This window comes from Salvelinus fontinalis, chromosome 27 (assembly GCF_029448725.1).
Source record: "Salvelinus fontinalis isolate EN_2023a chromosome 27, ASM2944872v1, whole genome shotgun sequence".
In the NCBI taxonomy this organism is placed as follows: domain Eukaryota; kingdom Metazoa; phylum Chordata; class Actinopteri; order Salmoniformes; family Salmonidae; genus Salvelinus; species Salvelinus fontinalis.
The window spans coordinates 15,238,387-15,255,473 of record NC_074691.1 but is presented as its reverse complement, the minus strand read 5'-3'; the positions used below and the strand labels follow the sequence as shown (position 1 = coordinate 15,255,473).

Sequence of the window (17,087 nt, the reverse complement as noted above, 5' to 3'; positions counted from 1 at the left end):
GACCACTATGGCCAATCAGAACGTTGAAAAAAAATACAAATTCACTGTGGGTCTGCCTTGATGTTCACAAAAACGGACCCCTCTTGCGCAGTGGAACCCAGAACAATATGCGACCACTTGGTACAGTGGTACCATTCTGCAGAGGACACCCAAACCTGTCTGGAAGTTGATGTAGCCCTGCTGTGGATCTTTAACCTATATTGACTATTGGTTGAGATGCAGGGCCTGTTCTAGCTTAGTATGACAGTGGGAATGTGAATTGTAAATTGAGCCAAGTTGGAGGTAACAATGCATTAAGCTTCTAGTTTATTGAGATGCATGAATACGCCACACCAAAATATTGATTTTATGGCTGTTTCATAATGAATTTCCTGTAATTCTATGTAGTATTGGTTCATGTTCACTACTTGGTCAATTGATTTGATAGCATGTTTAATCTATGCAAATAAATTCTATGAAGTGATAGTTCACCTCTGTTTTATTCTGTAATAGGGTATATTGTAACCATGGGTTTAAGCTAATCAAATCAAAGTTTATTTATGATGCAGTGTGTAAGCTACACAATACAATGAAAATGCCTACACGCAATAAAGCTCTCCTCGCAAACAGTGTAATGATATTAAGCTATATGTATTTGTATTTACATTAGGCTATAGCCTACAAATAGCTATACCACAGTCACAGGTCTATTAGGCAATAGGCCTACTGCAAATTATTGTTGTTCCTGAACTGGCCAAATGGCAGCACTATTCTTCAGCACCACAAGTTGGTTCAACTTCTTTATCATCATTACGCAATCCTGGCGCTGTCCTTTCAGCACCATGAAGGGCGCTCCAATCGTTTAAAATAACACTCATCAAGATCTGTTGCCTACGCCTAATAGTCCTCATCACTTATTATTATTATCATCATCATTACAGAAGATCATCACTTCTCACAATGGTGCTCGTTTAGTAAAGTTAGATCAAAGCTGAATCAATGTCTCGCAAGATCACATATCAATGAATTAGAATTTAATATAACAGAACCAGATATAATACCATAGCATAGGCCTTTAACGTTTACTGTTTCACCAAGAACACCTCTTCATTTCTGAGATTTCAGGATGGTTAGCTGAAGCTGAATAGTCAGACAAAAAAATATAATGTGCCAAAACTGTGCCACTAGACAGGACATATGGTTTGATTGAAACAAAATACAAGAAAGGCTAATAGTTTGTTAACACCGTCTGCTCTAATTTGCTCATGAAACAGTCATTCAAGAAGATCTAAATGCATATTCCCATGAAACGAATTGAGATCAATTATATTATTAACATGGAGATGCAGTTTGGAAGTTTCACTTGTAAAACGTGAAGAATTCTATTTTACGATGGACAGTGATGATGGCCTATTTAGAAATTAGGTAGCCTATGCCTAACTTGGTGTTTGAGGGTATTACAAATAGAACATTTTCTTTAGACAATATGTGTGGGCACATGCAGACGTTGCTATCGAAGGAGCATATGCATTTTCTATAATGATAGGCTATTAAATTGGCTACATCTGTCTGTACAAATGTTGAGGAAATTATGACAAATTTTAAAAAGCTCTTCCTCACCTAAAAAAATAGCACTACACCACTGGTAATATATCAATAATTATCGTTTCCAAATTAGCTATGACATAATCAGGCACAACTTTGGATTTCACCCCCATCTCAATGGTTTTGACCATTTAGAAGTATTTACGGAGATGCTCTCTTCTTTCATTATGGCCATACAGTGCACCTTGCAAAAGTGATTGCTCGTTATGAACTTATTCACTTTACCGTATATATCTAAAAATTAACATATACAACAATTGTTTAAAGCAAAACTACCAAAACTATTGCTGAACCTGAACAATCAAAATAACAGCTATTGTATGCCCTGTTCAGCAGGTAGGCTATAGCCAGATGAGTTGTCTCTGGTAGTTTACTTTAATTCTGGTAAAACACCATTTTCAATTGCTCATCGATAACAATAACCTAGCAAATGACTTAGGTTGTCACACAACTAATAAAGCGTAATACCACACAAGCCATTTTAGCATTTGAATGCTGAAGGTGCTGCGCAGATGGGCAAGATCAGGAACAGGCCGCCTACCTCGCATTGGTCAGCGTGTGAAGCTGGGCACAGTGCGCAATTTGACTAGGCTCCTGATATTGTCTGGTGTTGTTAGGCACACAGAATGACTTGTAGATCAATGAATGTCAACACAGTTACATGCATTTCCACACTGAAACAGAAGAAGCATCATTTGTCACAAAAGATGAGGTATTTTTTAGAAAGAATGTAATATGAAGCAAAAAAAATGAACTGGTTGATTAATAAGGTTTGAATTTGTGACTTGCGTCTTAAACAATTGAATCGGGTGAATCGTTACGTCGCTAATTCGGGTGCATGTGTTTGTTCAAATATCTTCATTTTACCCATGAATAATGCTTGAAAAGGTAATGAGAATGGAAGCATCTGTTTTGTTGTGGATCTGTGGTTTCAAGCATCTAGTCAGAGTAAGAAACGCAGTTATTTACAATGTAGAACATTCAGTGACTTTTGCTCATTTTTCCTTGAATTAACTTTCAGATTTTGTGCTATATCCTAGTCCCAGATCTGTTTGTGCTATACACCAATGGTCGTTGAGTTGGCAATATACCACAAACAGATCTGAGAGCAGACTCCAATGCCCTAGGCCTCGCGTTGTGTTGTGACTACTACTTACCACTCCAACAGGGAAGGCCAGCACGGCCATCATCCAGTCCCTCAGGCCAATGAGCTTCCTAAGCTGCCTCTCCTGCTCCTGGCTCTCACTGCCCTTGGTCAGCAGGCTGGAGAGGTCTGTCAGCACACACACGCCAAAGAACACTGCCTGGATAACCTAGAACAGGGGAGGAGAAGACACATGTAGATCACATCATGTGTACTTCAAGACAGATCAGCCACACAGAGTACATAATAGTTAGTGCATTTTTTAAATTATAGCTGCTCCAGGAGTTGTCACAAAAAAGCATTCACCGGTACTTTAGTATACTTTTTAGCCAGTAATTCTGAAAGTAGCGCCCATGAGCCAAAAGTAGTTCTCAAATTATAGATATGTGCACCACACCATTGCGCTCCCTTTCGCTCTGCTGTGTGTGCATCTTGCTAGCTGTACCTCAAATGGCAAGGGGCTGAAGCTCATTGGCTAGAAATAATTGCTAAAGGCTGGCCTACGTGGGGAGAAACAGCTGATTTCGAGTCGGGAGACAGATGCAGGAATGCGTTAAAGTTTTTTTTATTAAACCCAAATTACGGCGTGCCGTGTAAAGGCACCGGGACGAAGAGCAAACAAAATAACAAAACACAGGGTAGAAACCGAAAACAAAAGAGCGAGGAGTACCTCGAATGATTAACACACAGGACGAGACCGTAATCTGCGCAATCCACAAAGGCACGAAAGCCAAAACACACAGCATAGGTACTCACACGCACCAACGGACATAATAACAATAATCAACAGCACCATGGTGAACAAAAGCCCTATATATACAAATACAATCAGTGGGAATAGGGGCCAGGTGTGCGCAATTAAAGTTCCGGAGGGATCCGTGACACTAATTGAGGTAAAACGGTAATTCTGCTCATAAATTATGCATGTATGAAATACACATTGACACCCCGTCCAAAGCGGAAGGTTTAAAAAATACTTACAAGTCGCCAAAGTACCAAAGCATGTCTTTAAAGCTGCAATATGTAACTTTTTGGGCGACCTGACCAAATTCACATAGAAAGTTATAGATTTGTCATTCTCATTGAAAACAAGTCTAAGAAGTGGTAGATCTGTTCACTGTGCTCTATTTCTATGCTTCCCGTTCTTAGGTTTTGTTTTTGAGTCTTTTACTTTCGGTTTTGTACACCAGCTTCAAACAGCTGAAAGAAAATACTATATTTTTGGTGTACTGTAATGAAAATAAATTTCACAGCGGTTTAGATGGTACAATGATTCTCTACCCGATCCATTGCTTGTTTTGTCACATAAACTGAAGTTAGGCAAACTATTTGAATTTTAGCAACCAGGAAATGGTTGATAATTTTGGGTCACAAAATCAGTAGTTCCTCATCTCTCAAGAGCACAGTAGCTTCAAATATTTATATCACATTATATTCATGAAAAACATTGTAATCCTTAAAAAGATATCTACAATACATTAATACAGTGAGCTCCAAAAGAGTTGGGAAAGTGATCATTTGTTTTGCCTCTGTACTCCAGCACTTCAAATATGAAATGATACAATGACTATGAGGTTAAAGTGTAGACTGTCAGCTTTAATTTGAGGGTATTTTCATCCATATCGGGTGAACTGTATATAAATTACAGCACTTTTTGCACATAGTCCCCACATTTTAGAGGAACAAAAGTATTGGGACAAATGAACTTATATGTGTATTAAAGTAGTAGAAATTTAAGTATTTGGTCACATATTCATAGCATGCAATGACTACATAAAGCTTGTGACGCTACAAACGTGTTGGATGCATTTGCTGTTTGTTTTAGTTGTGTTTCAGATTATGTTGTGCCCGATAGAAGTGAATGGTAAATAATGTATTGTCATTTTGGAGTCACTTTTATTGTAAATAAGAATAGAATATGTTTCTAAACACTTCTACATTCATGTGGATGCTACTATGATTATAGATAATCGTGAATGAACCATAAATAATGATGAGCGAGAAAGTTACAGACGCACAAATATCATACCCCAAGACATGTTAACCCCTCACCATTACAATAACAGGGCAGGTTAGCAGTTTTGGGAGGGGGTATGATATTTGTGCATCTGTAGTCATTGCGTGCTATGAATATGGGACCAAATACTTAACTTTTTACTACTTTAATACACATATAAGTTAATTTCCCCCAATTATTTTGGTCCCCTAAAATGGGGGACTATACACAAAAGGTGAATTTCCTAACAGTTCACCCGATATGGATGAAAATACCGTCAAAGGAAAGCTGACAGTCTGCACTTTAACCTCATAGTCATTGTATCATTTCAAATCCAAAGTGCTGAAGTATAGAGCCAAAACAACAACAAATGTGTCACTGTCCCAATACTTTTGGAGCTCAATGTACAGAATGTATATCACAAAGGAGTTCAATTGAGGTGTTCTCTAAAATACGATGAATATTCATGTAAAGTATAGAGATAAATACAAAAATGGAGATAGATACATTCATAGTGGGTATTTTATATTTAAATAAGCATTATATAACAACTGAACAATTGCATAAACCCCATCCTGTCAATGTCTATCCCCTTAAGCTAGCATATGTGATTTTGTGTGAGTCTAAGAGCAGTCTGTGGCAGTGGTGGAGATTATTAATGCATTAAATTAAGAGCTAGAGAACATAACAGGGTGTCTTTATCTCCACAGCAAAAATCCAACAGACTGGAAAGTGTGACTTTAATTCTCATTAATTCACTGTTTAATTTAGGATTCCAGGAACCCACATCTTTTTGGTCAGAAAATTGCCTCGCAAAACTTGGTTTGAGGACAGGGTAGTGCCCAGCAACAGCATTAGTATGACACCTAGCTAACACGCAAGACAGGTATTTAATTTCTCAGGAGTTCTTAGTTGTCTTTATATCTTCTACTTCGTTTTTTGCCTCCGTAACAGCATGTTAGCCTGAGGCTATGCTAAAAACGAATGCCTTCCAGGTCTCTTTCACTAAGATCAAATGCAACGGGTTTGGAAAACAGAGCTCTCACAGGGAATGAATGCCAATTGCTAAGCATAAAACCCTTTACTAGCTCTACAGGCTCTTTTCCCTGCCCTGTATCGCAAGCACTTAGGAGCAACCACAGTAATTCCTGGACTGGAGCTCAAGTCATAAAGTGTTGCTCCACACAACTCAAATGTATACAGCTGGGCCAGAGGGAATCTGGGAAGGAAAAATGGAAGCTGCATGAACAAGAGTGAGCCAGTTTATCTTTACAACAGCTATAGGAGTTATGACGCACGTACAATACAATAATTACAAGCCTGAACATATCCCGTGTATTAACTATATTACATTAGAGAAGAGCATTAAGGAAACATCAGTTAGCCATTTATAGAATAATGGGAAGTAATGTAATGCATATAGGAACCTAATTACCTCCACAGTTAGCAGAGGCTGACAGGAGAGTACAGTAGTGCATCATTCCTTAGTTAACGTAGACATTAGGTACTGTCCTACACTCCCCCTATCCCTCTTTACACGTGCTGTGTAGCGTGCTGGCCAGAGGCAGAGAGGGAGAGCTGGACTGGATGCTCCAGAGACGGTGACATACTTCATATGTACTAAAGAGCCAGACAGAATATCTCTCTGTCCACACCTGCCCCACTCTAAGCATCACCTGACACTCTGACTCTGTGGGGCAAGGCAGGGGGGTTCTGCACTGTCACCGCAGTTATCGGATGCTACTTATGTGCGTGATACTACTTATGTGTGTGCATGTGACACATAACATAGAGTAGATGATACTTGCTCTATACGGTTACTTACTTGGCTTAAAACTGATAAGTTTAACTAACGACTTGGAAGTGAGAGAACAATTTAAACCAAAGGTATGACCCAAACAGACGTTCAGTTTCACAATCTGTCTGCTAGGCGCCTCGCTTTTTATCCGAAGAAGGCACTATGTTAAACCACAGCGAGACATTTCAGATCATTTGATTCCTCCAAACACAGGGGTTAGAGGTTTCGTTCTGTCTATTGATTGATGTGGACAAAGGCCAGCTGTCACTGGTGGTATAACTCCACGTGACAGCCCTGTGTTCTCCTCCTAATGTATCCCCCTGATGGAAACCCAAATCTGAACCAAACACTCAATAATGGATGACTGAGTCCCAATGAAAACCTATCTACAGGTTAAAATCACAGCAAGGTAAGTGAAGTGTTACAGAATGAGTGTTGACAGATCCATGGATGACAGGCCTACAGCTTGTCTCTAGAGTTTCCCATTCCCCCTTGGAAAGGTCTGGTTCGTTGCACAACAGCCTGCGAGTGAGTGGCATGTCTTATTGTGGATTGAGATTGTGCTGTGATAACATGTTCTGTTGTCTGTTCCAATAACTTCTCCATATAGCAACCACTCTAACTGGTAAGATGACTCAATCATGATGAACATTTAGAATAAGAAATGCTTAAAGCAATTGTAATCCTTACCAATAACCAAACCAGTTATTCAAAAGGCCTGTACATACTGGAGCTGTTTCATGTCAAACTGAATATATTTCCACCTCTGAGTCACTTCATGTTAGCTTATTTTCATCATGGCAATTTTGTATGAGCTAAAACAGAGCATATACCTTTGTCTAAGTATTCCTGAGAAGAAGAAAAAAATATATTGATGCCAGAATGAGATGATCCATTATAATGGGAAGAGACATTGTACAATTGAATTACAGTAAATAGGAAGCAAAATAGAGGAGCCAATTGAAGGACTATTCCTGGAATTTGCATATTGACTTCATATTGTCATTTTTCTTATTACTGCAGGATCATCATGATTAAAGATGGAATATTGAACGCACAATAGTCTCTCTCTCTCTCACACACACACACACTCTCACACACACACACACACACACACACACACACACACACACACACACACACGCACACACACACACACACACACACACACACACACACACACACTCTTTTGCTCTCACACACACACTCTCTCTCTCACAAACACATACTCTCTCACACACGCACGCACACACTTTGTTGCGTCAGGATTTATGATAGGCAAAATAAATAGCTATTGTAATGCACAATAACAAAACATTTTATTGCTGTTATTGCATTTAACGCTATTGCCATAACACTAGTAGTAAAATAGTTCAGCAGTGGGCTTCTAATGTGGAAAACATGAGTCATTGGTAAAAAAAATTGACTGGCCCAATAAAAGTGTGTGCTTTGTGTGCTTTGTGTGTGTGTGTGTGTGTGTCTGCAGTAGTAGTAAAGCTGAAAATGACAATTAATTTCAGAAAACAAAAGTACAACTGCTCCTAGAAAAAAAGACAAGCAGAACAGAAAGAGCGATAAGGAAAACATCCTGGGTGTTTCTATACAATATGCTTTACTACCCAAACCACATTCTGTTAAAATAACGGCTGTGTGATAATATAACAGGGGAATCATTTGAGCTCGGGACCTTGTTATCTTAATAACATCATCTCGGTTACCCACGGGGCACGGCTGGCTGCTTAATTGTGATTCATGATATGATTACAATGTTGCAACAGAAGGCAAACCGCTTGCGCGCATCAGCAGCAGCCGAGAAGAGAGGGGCATTTTTTAGTGGGTGTGAGCTTTTTCGGTCTAACACGTGCCCAAAAATGTGAGGAATCCGTATTAACGCTGGAAAAAACAAAACATATTGTAGCGGACATCATAATAATACATATTAGGCCCGTTTCGCAACCGAGGGTGGGCGGTATCAACAACTGGAGGTAGGTCACTGACCGTCTGTAGCATACCATACTATGACGTGCTACCATTTCTGACCAGGCGCCGTTCTAGAGAACAATATTACACTTACCAGGTCTATGAATGTTAAAAACTTCCAGCTACCGCCGTATGTTTGATGCGCGGGCATGTCAATTGCTTTATAATTGCAGAGGATGGAGAAATAGGACAGGAGGATGGCTACCCTTAGCACCTGAGATGGGATGAGCGCCATGTTTTTTTCCCCTGTTTCCTTGTCTCGTCTCCTGCTTTATCCTCCTGACAGAGCGACGCTGCTATGGGTCTCGCACAGAGCATGGGGGTCGTTGCCTCGGAGAAGGGATGCAGACAGAGAGGAGGGTGCGTACGAGTTGTGCGCGCAGAGCGTGAGGGAAGGGAGGAGGGAGGAGGGGTGTTGCCATAGAAACAGAGAACTCAGCCTCTCATAGATGTGGAGAGACCAGACCACCGCGTGATGCTCTGCATGCATAAAGAAGCCCCTTCAATGATGTCTTCATAGTCTAGTGAATGGTGTAGGCTAGCTAAGATGTGTACAATAATATTATAACCAGAAATTTATTTTTTATTTTGGGGGCTAGTTTTAAGCAATAGAAGGCCTACCAGAATTTGGCAACACAAAATCACCATTTGTGACCTGCCACCAGACTTTTTGAATAAGAAACAATATATTTCTTCTGACATAAATTCTGTTTCAGAACAGAGACAGTTACAGGTTTATGTTTGTAGTTCCAGCGGAGACATTCTAATATATTTTACTTGTCTTTGGCAGAGAGTTTACTATCACTAGAAGCATTTTACAACTTTTCTGTGGTCTCTAGGACGCAACACAACTGATAGTGTTCAGATTATATCTGTTTACTACTTTACTATGGTCTCTAGGACACAACATAACTGATAGTGTTCAGATTATATCTGTTTACTACTTTACTATGGTCTCTAGGACACAACATAACTGATGGTGTTCAGATTATATCTGTTTACTACTTTACTATGGTCTCTAGGACACAACATAACTGATAGTGTTCAGATTATATCTGTTTACTACTTTACTATGGTCTCTAGGACACAACATAACTGATAGTGTTCATAATATATCTGTTTACTACTTTACTATGGTCTCTAGGACACAACATAACTGATAGTGTTCATAATATATCTGTTTACTACTTTACTGTGGTCTCTAGGACACAACACAACTGATAGTGTTCATAATATATCTGTTTACTACTTTACTGTGGTCTCTAGGACACAACACAACTGATGGTGTTCAGATTGTATATGTTTACTACTTTACTATGGTCTCTAGGACACAACACAACTGATAGTGTTCATAATATATCTGTTTACTACTTTACTGTGGTCTCTAGGACACAACACAACTGATAGTGTTCAGATTGTATATGTTTACTACTTTACTATGGTCTCTAGGACACAACATAACTGATAGTGTTCAGATTATATCTGTTTACTACTTTACTATGGTCTCTAGGACACAACATAACTGATAGTGTTCAGATTATATCTGTTTACTACTTTACTATGGTCTCTAGGACACAACATAACTGATAGTGTTCAGATTATATCTGTTTACTACTTTACTATGGTCTCTAGGACACAACATAACTGATAGTGTTCAGATTATATCTGTTTACTACTTTTCTGTGGTCTCTAGGACACAACATAACTGATAGTGTTCAGATTATATCTGTTTACTACTTTACTATGGTCTCTAGGACACAACATAACTGATAGTGTTCAGATTATATCTGTTTACTACTTTACTATGGTCTCTAGGACACAACATAACTGATAGTGTTCAGATTATATCTGTTTACTACTTTACTATGGTCTCTAGGACACAACACAACTGATAGTGTTCAGATTGTATATGTTTACTACTTTACTATGGTCTCTAGGACACAACACAACGGATAGTGTTCAGATTGTATATGTTTACTACTTTACTATGGTCTCTAGGACACAACACAACGGATAGTGTTCATATTATATATGTTTACTACATTACTGTCAGTCTTCAGGATCCCAAGGCTCTTTATAAGTTCGATATTTGTGTTATTCATACCGTCAGCGGGTTCTTATCTTTAATTGATGCTGTAAAACTACAGTACTTTAACCAAAGCAAACCACCATTTTGGGAGTGATGGAATCACCTGAGGAGGAACATCAAAGTGCTGCATGGATCTGTAAAGCTAAGAGAATAGGCCTGGGAACTATCAGGAGTGAATCAAGTGCATCAGATTAGACACCATTCTGGAACAGAAACACACCCAGGTTATTTCTCACTGACACGTTCATTGCGTCATACAGTATTACTGTAATCTATAATTGCCAGCTCCAGTCTCTAAGCTTTTTGAGCGATGTCAGGCGGCGGCAGACTAACTCTCCCCCCTGTTAAAATCAGTTTTATGTTGCGATAAGGCAGCCAAAGAGGTTTATTCTGTAAAAATCCCTCACTGGAGGCAGACAAATGGTTTCCAATCCCAGCTATTAAGAGGATAGAAAGCTGGGGATTACAGGTTCTGGCCTCGGTCCCTCCCAAAGTCAGCACAAGATTTGAAGGCTGACGGAGGGACTTGGGCAGGCAGAGATGGTATGGATGGGCTATCCTGGTATAACCCTAGTGAGAGGCTTTGTGGGTATGCATTTGAGTCCTGCCTCATTCAGCAACGCAAAAGCTCCCAACTACCATAAATGCACAATTTCTACATTTTTGTTCCAGTACACTGAGTTACAAACACACATTCTGTCAGGTTCATTCACTTCATGTAGAGTGTAGAACATTTTCTGAATTGCTCTGCAAGTGTTCTTGGCCTGCTGCAGAGTTGCAGGGGTCTGCTGGAGTGCAGGCTCTTGACGGTTTGTGGTTAGCTGTTGGGTGTTTGCTTGAGAGTTTCCAGTGTCACTGTCTGCCTAAAGTGGGAGAGCTGATTCACAGAAAGCTATTTCACACTCATCCAGCTTGCTGTGCACTCTCAGTACACTCGGTGGCTACAGTAGAAAATCAGCCTGCTCTTCACTGTGATGTATTGGCTAGTGAGAGGCTTCTGTGGCCTGTGCTGGGTGAACACAGCATGGGCTCCCTCCCTCTCAGGTTTGGATAGGATCTAGTGTCACCATTGGCATTTAAAGAAGTGGAACACTTCTGAGGAGTGTTTTATGTTGGGTCTATAAAGGCCAGTGGGTTTAGCACCGACCAGTTAAGACTCCAAACTGTCCATCACATCCACATACTGTGGCCTTTCTATCACTCAGTTATTTCTCCTTGAATATGTTTTTCATTCTATGTTGACTGTAGATACCCAACCCACATGCGACATGAAACAGACTGGGATTACGCCATAGGTCTTGTGCAGCCTAAATGTGGCTGTCACAAATTCCCGTCGGGTTAACTGGGAGTTTCAGTCCTTAATCCACTCAACGTCTGTCCTCGTCCAAGCATCCGTCTTTAATGACTCCCCCTTGCCTCCAATAAATCTCCTCAAACAACACATGATTGGGTGTCCCTCTCACCCGAGTCCTCTTTCAGAAGATGGACACTTATCCCCCACTAGTTGAGCTGTATAGGTAAGGTCAAGTTAATCCTCTGGCAGCCAGGGTAAGGCTGCGTCTTGACTGGCGCTGCAGCACATTAACCCTCCTCTCTTCTCCCACTATTTCACACAGATTTCAACACACACTTATAACATGCGAGTGACTGAGCTCTCTCTGTGAGCTGGCAGGCTGGCTAGCTGGCACGTCATGGCGAGGGCCTAGAAATAGGCCACCAAGCCTCATTAAGGCCCTAAATTTGTTTGCCTCGGTATAATGCCCATATACAAATGCTGGCATCCATGGGCCTGGGTGTTTGTGTCTGTTTGCAAACATCAAAGTCTGGCCAATCAATGTAATGAGGAGAATGAGGACACACATCTGTTCTCTCTCGCCTCTCTCTTACCATTGTCCTCATTTCTGCAATTAGATGTCCCCATGCTAAAACCGCTGCTTTAATCCAGATTAGTAATGACAAATATTTATTTATCTATCTATTTAGCCGGGGGAAAATGCTTCCAGATTTAAACATCGGTGGCTTACATAATAACACATCTGGCAGTTAGCTGAGGAAACATGGGTGATAAGCTAGTCATCTAAGTGGAGTGGCTATAGTCCAGCCCAACGGGAAGCATCTTCCATGTGGACGTGCTGCACTGTTTGTTGGTTTATTACGGTATTACAATCCTGTAGGTTGGTAAGTGCTTTTTGATTTTGAGAGGGATTATGTTTTTTTATGGTTTTATCTATTGACTTTGATCATGGCTTTCATTCTGCCTGTCTGTATTTTGCACCCTTTAGTGATATTAGTATCACTAACCTTGTGGCGGTAGGATTAGTGATAAAGAGCACTGCCAAGGGTCTCCCTGCCTGCCTCGTGTTCTGATTAGAATGGCTCATTTGATTAGATAAAGATGACATGAGACGAGCGGCAGAGCAGAACCGCTAATTGTCCCAAAGCCTCTGACTGGCCTGGATGGGAGTGTTGCATGTTGTACATACTTCTGTCTGCTTTCAGCATCGTTCTGATGACTGTGTTTAAAGGATATGCTTTCTAAAGAAAGCTCACTGTATCGTATTCCTGGACCCATAGTTTTGCCACAATTTCCATGTTTATCTGTTTCTTTACAGAAGACTGTCAGTGACCCCAGAGGAGAGGGGGCTCAGCCATGTACCTGTTGTGGAGAATGGAGAGAGACAACGACAGAGGACCTTGTCTATAGCCCAGGCTTTTGATGGTGATGTGTGAAGAGGCCGTAGGCTGCCGTTAGGAAGGTAAACGCGTGTGTTTGCGCACGACAATGGCTGAGAACACAAGAGCACCACAAAAAGAAAGTGTTGCTTGTACAAACACCAGGCTGTGAAAGCTTCAGAGACAAGCAAACGTAATGTGCCACAAAGACACACTGTCAGGTGAGGTTTGAATGGAAATAGCATTCTCATAACCTGCCTGTGACATCAAACCTTCTAGGGCGTGTGTCTGTATGACGACAGAAGCGTATCTAATATCGAGCGGTGCTGGACTGGGCTGGCTCTTTATCTGTTAAATTACTAGGCTGGGTTGTATGGCCTAATAGCCGCAACATCCTAATTTTAGCACGGCAAAGTTCCTAATAAAACCGGGGATTTGCTCAAATGGAAAGAGAGATAATTTTGTGGGAAATATTATTCACAGCGACAGGGTGCATTTTCTCTGTCAGGGCTATCGCTCTACCACCACAATATGACATTATAGCACATTTACAAATCCCACCTGGATAATAAAGGAAGAGGTCTCATTAGCTAAATGTACACAGGTCACTGTTACTGGTTATGAGCAGTCATCGCTGCTATCCGGAAGGGTCGATGGCAGTGCACACAACTTTACTACGCATAGATCAAAACCTTGCGGTAGGTATCATGCTTTACATGCTCACTGAGAGGATTGCAACGACGGGTGCCATGTTCAATTATTTTGTTTAGTATAAATCACAGAAATTACCTAAGTGGGTCCTATTGCCTAGACTGTTCTGGTTTCATAGCAGCCACTCTGATTGACTGAAGCTCATATACCATATGTGAAAAAACAGCTGGTTAAAACCAGATATGAGAATATCTAATATTCACACTGTTCCTATAGAGCTGAAGGGTGTTTAACACCGTGTAGTGACAGACTATATATTATAATAAACTCAGTGTGTTGTAAATTAAGGTTAAACAATCCTAAATAGAATGGGGGAAACTCTGACCAGGAACTATTTGACAGGAAAGGGAAATAATAGCAGGATCAGAGGCCTGTAATTGGGAGAATATTTTGACCCCGCTGAGCCCAGGAAAGCAGAACAAGCTGCCAAATGTGTGCCAAGTCCTGGGTGGAAAGCATCCCTCTGCCAGGCTGCAATTTCTTACCACTTTCTGTCATTTTCCAACTTCAAACACACTTCAAACACACAAACATAGTCCCAGGGGTTTAAGAGGTGCTTGCAATAGCCCAGCTTTTTATCTCCCGCAAATGTTTCACTGTGGAAAACTTTGCGTCGGCACAAGAGCCCCAGTGTCCTGAGGTCGTGAAAAGCGAGATGTACCTAATTTCCGAGGAATAGGGGGTACACTGGCTCCCAGAACAGAAGCGGGTGCCTCTGACCTCAGAACCTTGATGGGTACGTCAAATCTTCCCCCACTCAAACAAACAACAAGTATCGCAAAGAGTTTGATTAATGGGTCCGTTGATTCTTGGAGCGCTAGAACTTTAGGACCAGAAGTGAACAGCTATCAACCTCCAGCAAATGATGAGGCAATTTATTGTTTTATTTCCGACGTTTTAAGTCCCGCCAGTAGAAATCAGGTCAGGCATACTTGCGCTGTTTGGGATTGCTCTAGTAACTCATACTCTGTACCTCTTTTGAACTGAAATCTACTGGAACTCTGTCAGAGTCAGTATTCTAGTTGACCACCAGGGGTCTTTGTTTAGCTCCGTCTGGTACCATAGGGAAGAGAATACAGCTCCTCAGCTGAGAAGCTTTCAACAGGACTTATATCAAACTACATAGAAATGTAGAGCACTCTCTTAAGTGTCATTTCATGACTCAACACAACGAGGCACCTGCCATACAAACAATAGGGTTGAATAAACGAACAAGTCAGACTCTTGGTAACAAAGGTACAGTATTACACCATTTGATAACAACTGTGGTAATGAAACTAAGTATGATGGGAATGAATTATTTCTCATATCTATATGTGTCTATCCTATCAGTGAGAAATGATGTGCCTACGTGCCTCTCTCAGGTATGTCTGATGAAACCTGGGTTGTTTGATCATAGTCACCCGTCCGTTTGGTGCAGTTTTTACTGGCTGTTTTACAGCCTTGGCGCGGGAGATGAAAGCAGCTCTTCGCTGAGGATTCACCGGTGGATGCCTGTCATGCTGCGTTAGCTCCCTGCCTTATCACTCACACAAAAGGACCTTTGTCATGTGTAACACATATATTTCCTTATGTAATTTCCTGGCAGCAAGAGAGAGAGGCGCTGGGTTTCCAGTGAGTGCGTGGCGCAGCGCTGAGTGTTAGGGTTAATCAGAGGAGCTGAAGGCTGCACAATAGCAGCAGATTAGTGCTGGGTACAACTAGGTGTGGAGCCTGACAGGGGAGCGGCTATGCCAAGTGGGTAAGCACCGGCAATCCATCAGCTGTCAAGGCCTCATTGTTTCCCAGAGGCACTGGTTACAGCCATGGGACGTGCCTGAGGGGAAGAGAGAGTGTGTGTGTGCGTGCACGTGTGTGTGTGTGTGTATTACTCAGGAACTCTATCATGCTTTCGATGATGGTGGGGAAGGACAACAGGCAGGATATGGGCTCCAGAGACTGTGTGCTTCAGGAAGTGGACTGTCTGATGACTGTGTACAAAATGCTGTGTTTGGACAGGCCTTCAATGGACAAGCTGTAACTTGGCTGTGTTCTGTCTCGACCATTATACAATGACGAAGCCTTTCAAGGGGCTTGTCTCAGGGTCTCTCTGAGAAGGGATCAATTGACAAGAAGCATTATGTGTAGGAGCTCAAAGTACTGCATGTCAGGGATTCTCAAACCTTTTGAGTCCAGCAACCCCTTCATAATGAGAACACAAGTCATGTGCGATGAAAATAGCCTACAAGGAGTTTTACTATGTCGTCTACAGTACATGGCTGGAGTCTCGGACCCGGGGAAAGAACAGTTCAAAGGCCCACCATCTGAGAGAACATTTTGTAGTTTTGAAGCTAATTTCCTGCAATTCTACACATTTTGTCTTGTGGCAAAGAGAAAAACTTAGCTGTTTTAAAGCTAAAATTACATTGCATTTATGTAAAAAAAAAAGTGGTAGTTAGCCTAGCGGTTAAGCGCATTGGGCCAATAACTGAAGCGTTGCTGGTTCGAATCCCCGAGACGACTCTGTGAAAAATCGTCCGATGTGCCCTTGAGCAAGGAACTTAACCCTAATTACTCCTGTTGCTAAATGACTAAAATATAAATATAAAAAAAGAAATAAGGGAATAATATTGAGTTGAAAAATGTATAATTGGTGGTGGAGTACTGTGTGATACCAATATCCCTGTGAGCCTGTAGATGGATAATATGACATTGTATTACACACTTTAAACTTATTCCAGAGATCAATTGGACAAAAGTTGTTTAATCGGTTAGTAATATTCATAAAAAAAATTACATGTAAAAATAAATTAAAATATCCCTCCGCTGACTCCACTTTGAGAACCCCTGCTACATGTTACAGTAAAAGTCACATGGTATCATAATTTTATGTGGTAATGGATTATAAACATGGATTTACAACTGAACATATATTAAACATTCATAATAGGATCAGTCACCCTGTTGCAACAACATAGTTTGATGTACAGTGTGAAACAACTAGTATCACCTGCTTGGCTCATGGCCCATTATGTTTCAGTGACTAAGTCAGAGTACAAAAAACTTGATCTGTGGGAATACCCTCAGGTGTCCTTGGATTAATAAGTCAAAATGTTAGACTCATGCAGATACT

General features: G+C 40.9%; 1 protein-coding gene across 5 annotated transcripts in view; it reads right to left on the bottom strand.

Annotated features, from left to right (window-relative positions):
* Positions 1–8,893, bottom strand: part of LOC129825126 (androgen-induced gene 1 protein-like) — a 54,261-nt gene extending 45,368 nt beyond the window's left edge. For 2 of the 5 annotated variants that reach the window (XR_008754827.1, XM_055884946.1), the window contains exons 1-2: positions 8,597–8,893; positions 2,742–2,897 (exon numbers count right to left, since the gene is read on the bottom strand). Coding sequence is in view for 3 of the 5 variants with exons in the window: in XM_055884946.1 (XP_055740921.1) it covers positions 2,742–2,897; positions 8,597–8,737 (297 nt within the window). In the remaining 2 variants the exon portion in view is untranslated. The remainder of the gene's footprint in view (positions 1–2,741; positions 2,898–8,596) is intronic. The other 3 variants (XR_008754826.1, XM_055884942.1, XM_055884939.1) reach the window with 2 other exon arrangements.
* Between the last annotated feature and the right edge of the window lie 8,194 nt (positions 8,894–17,087).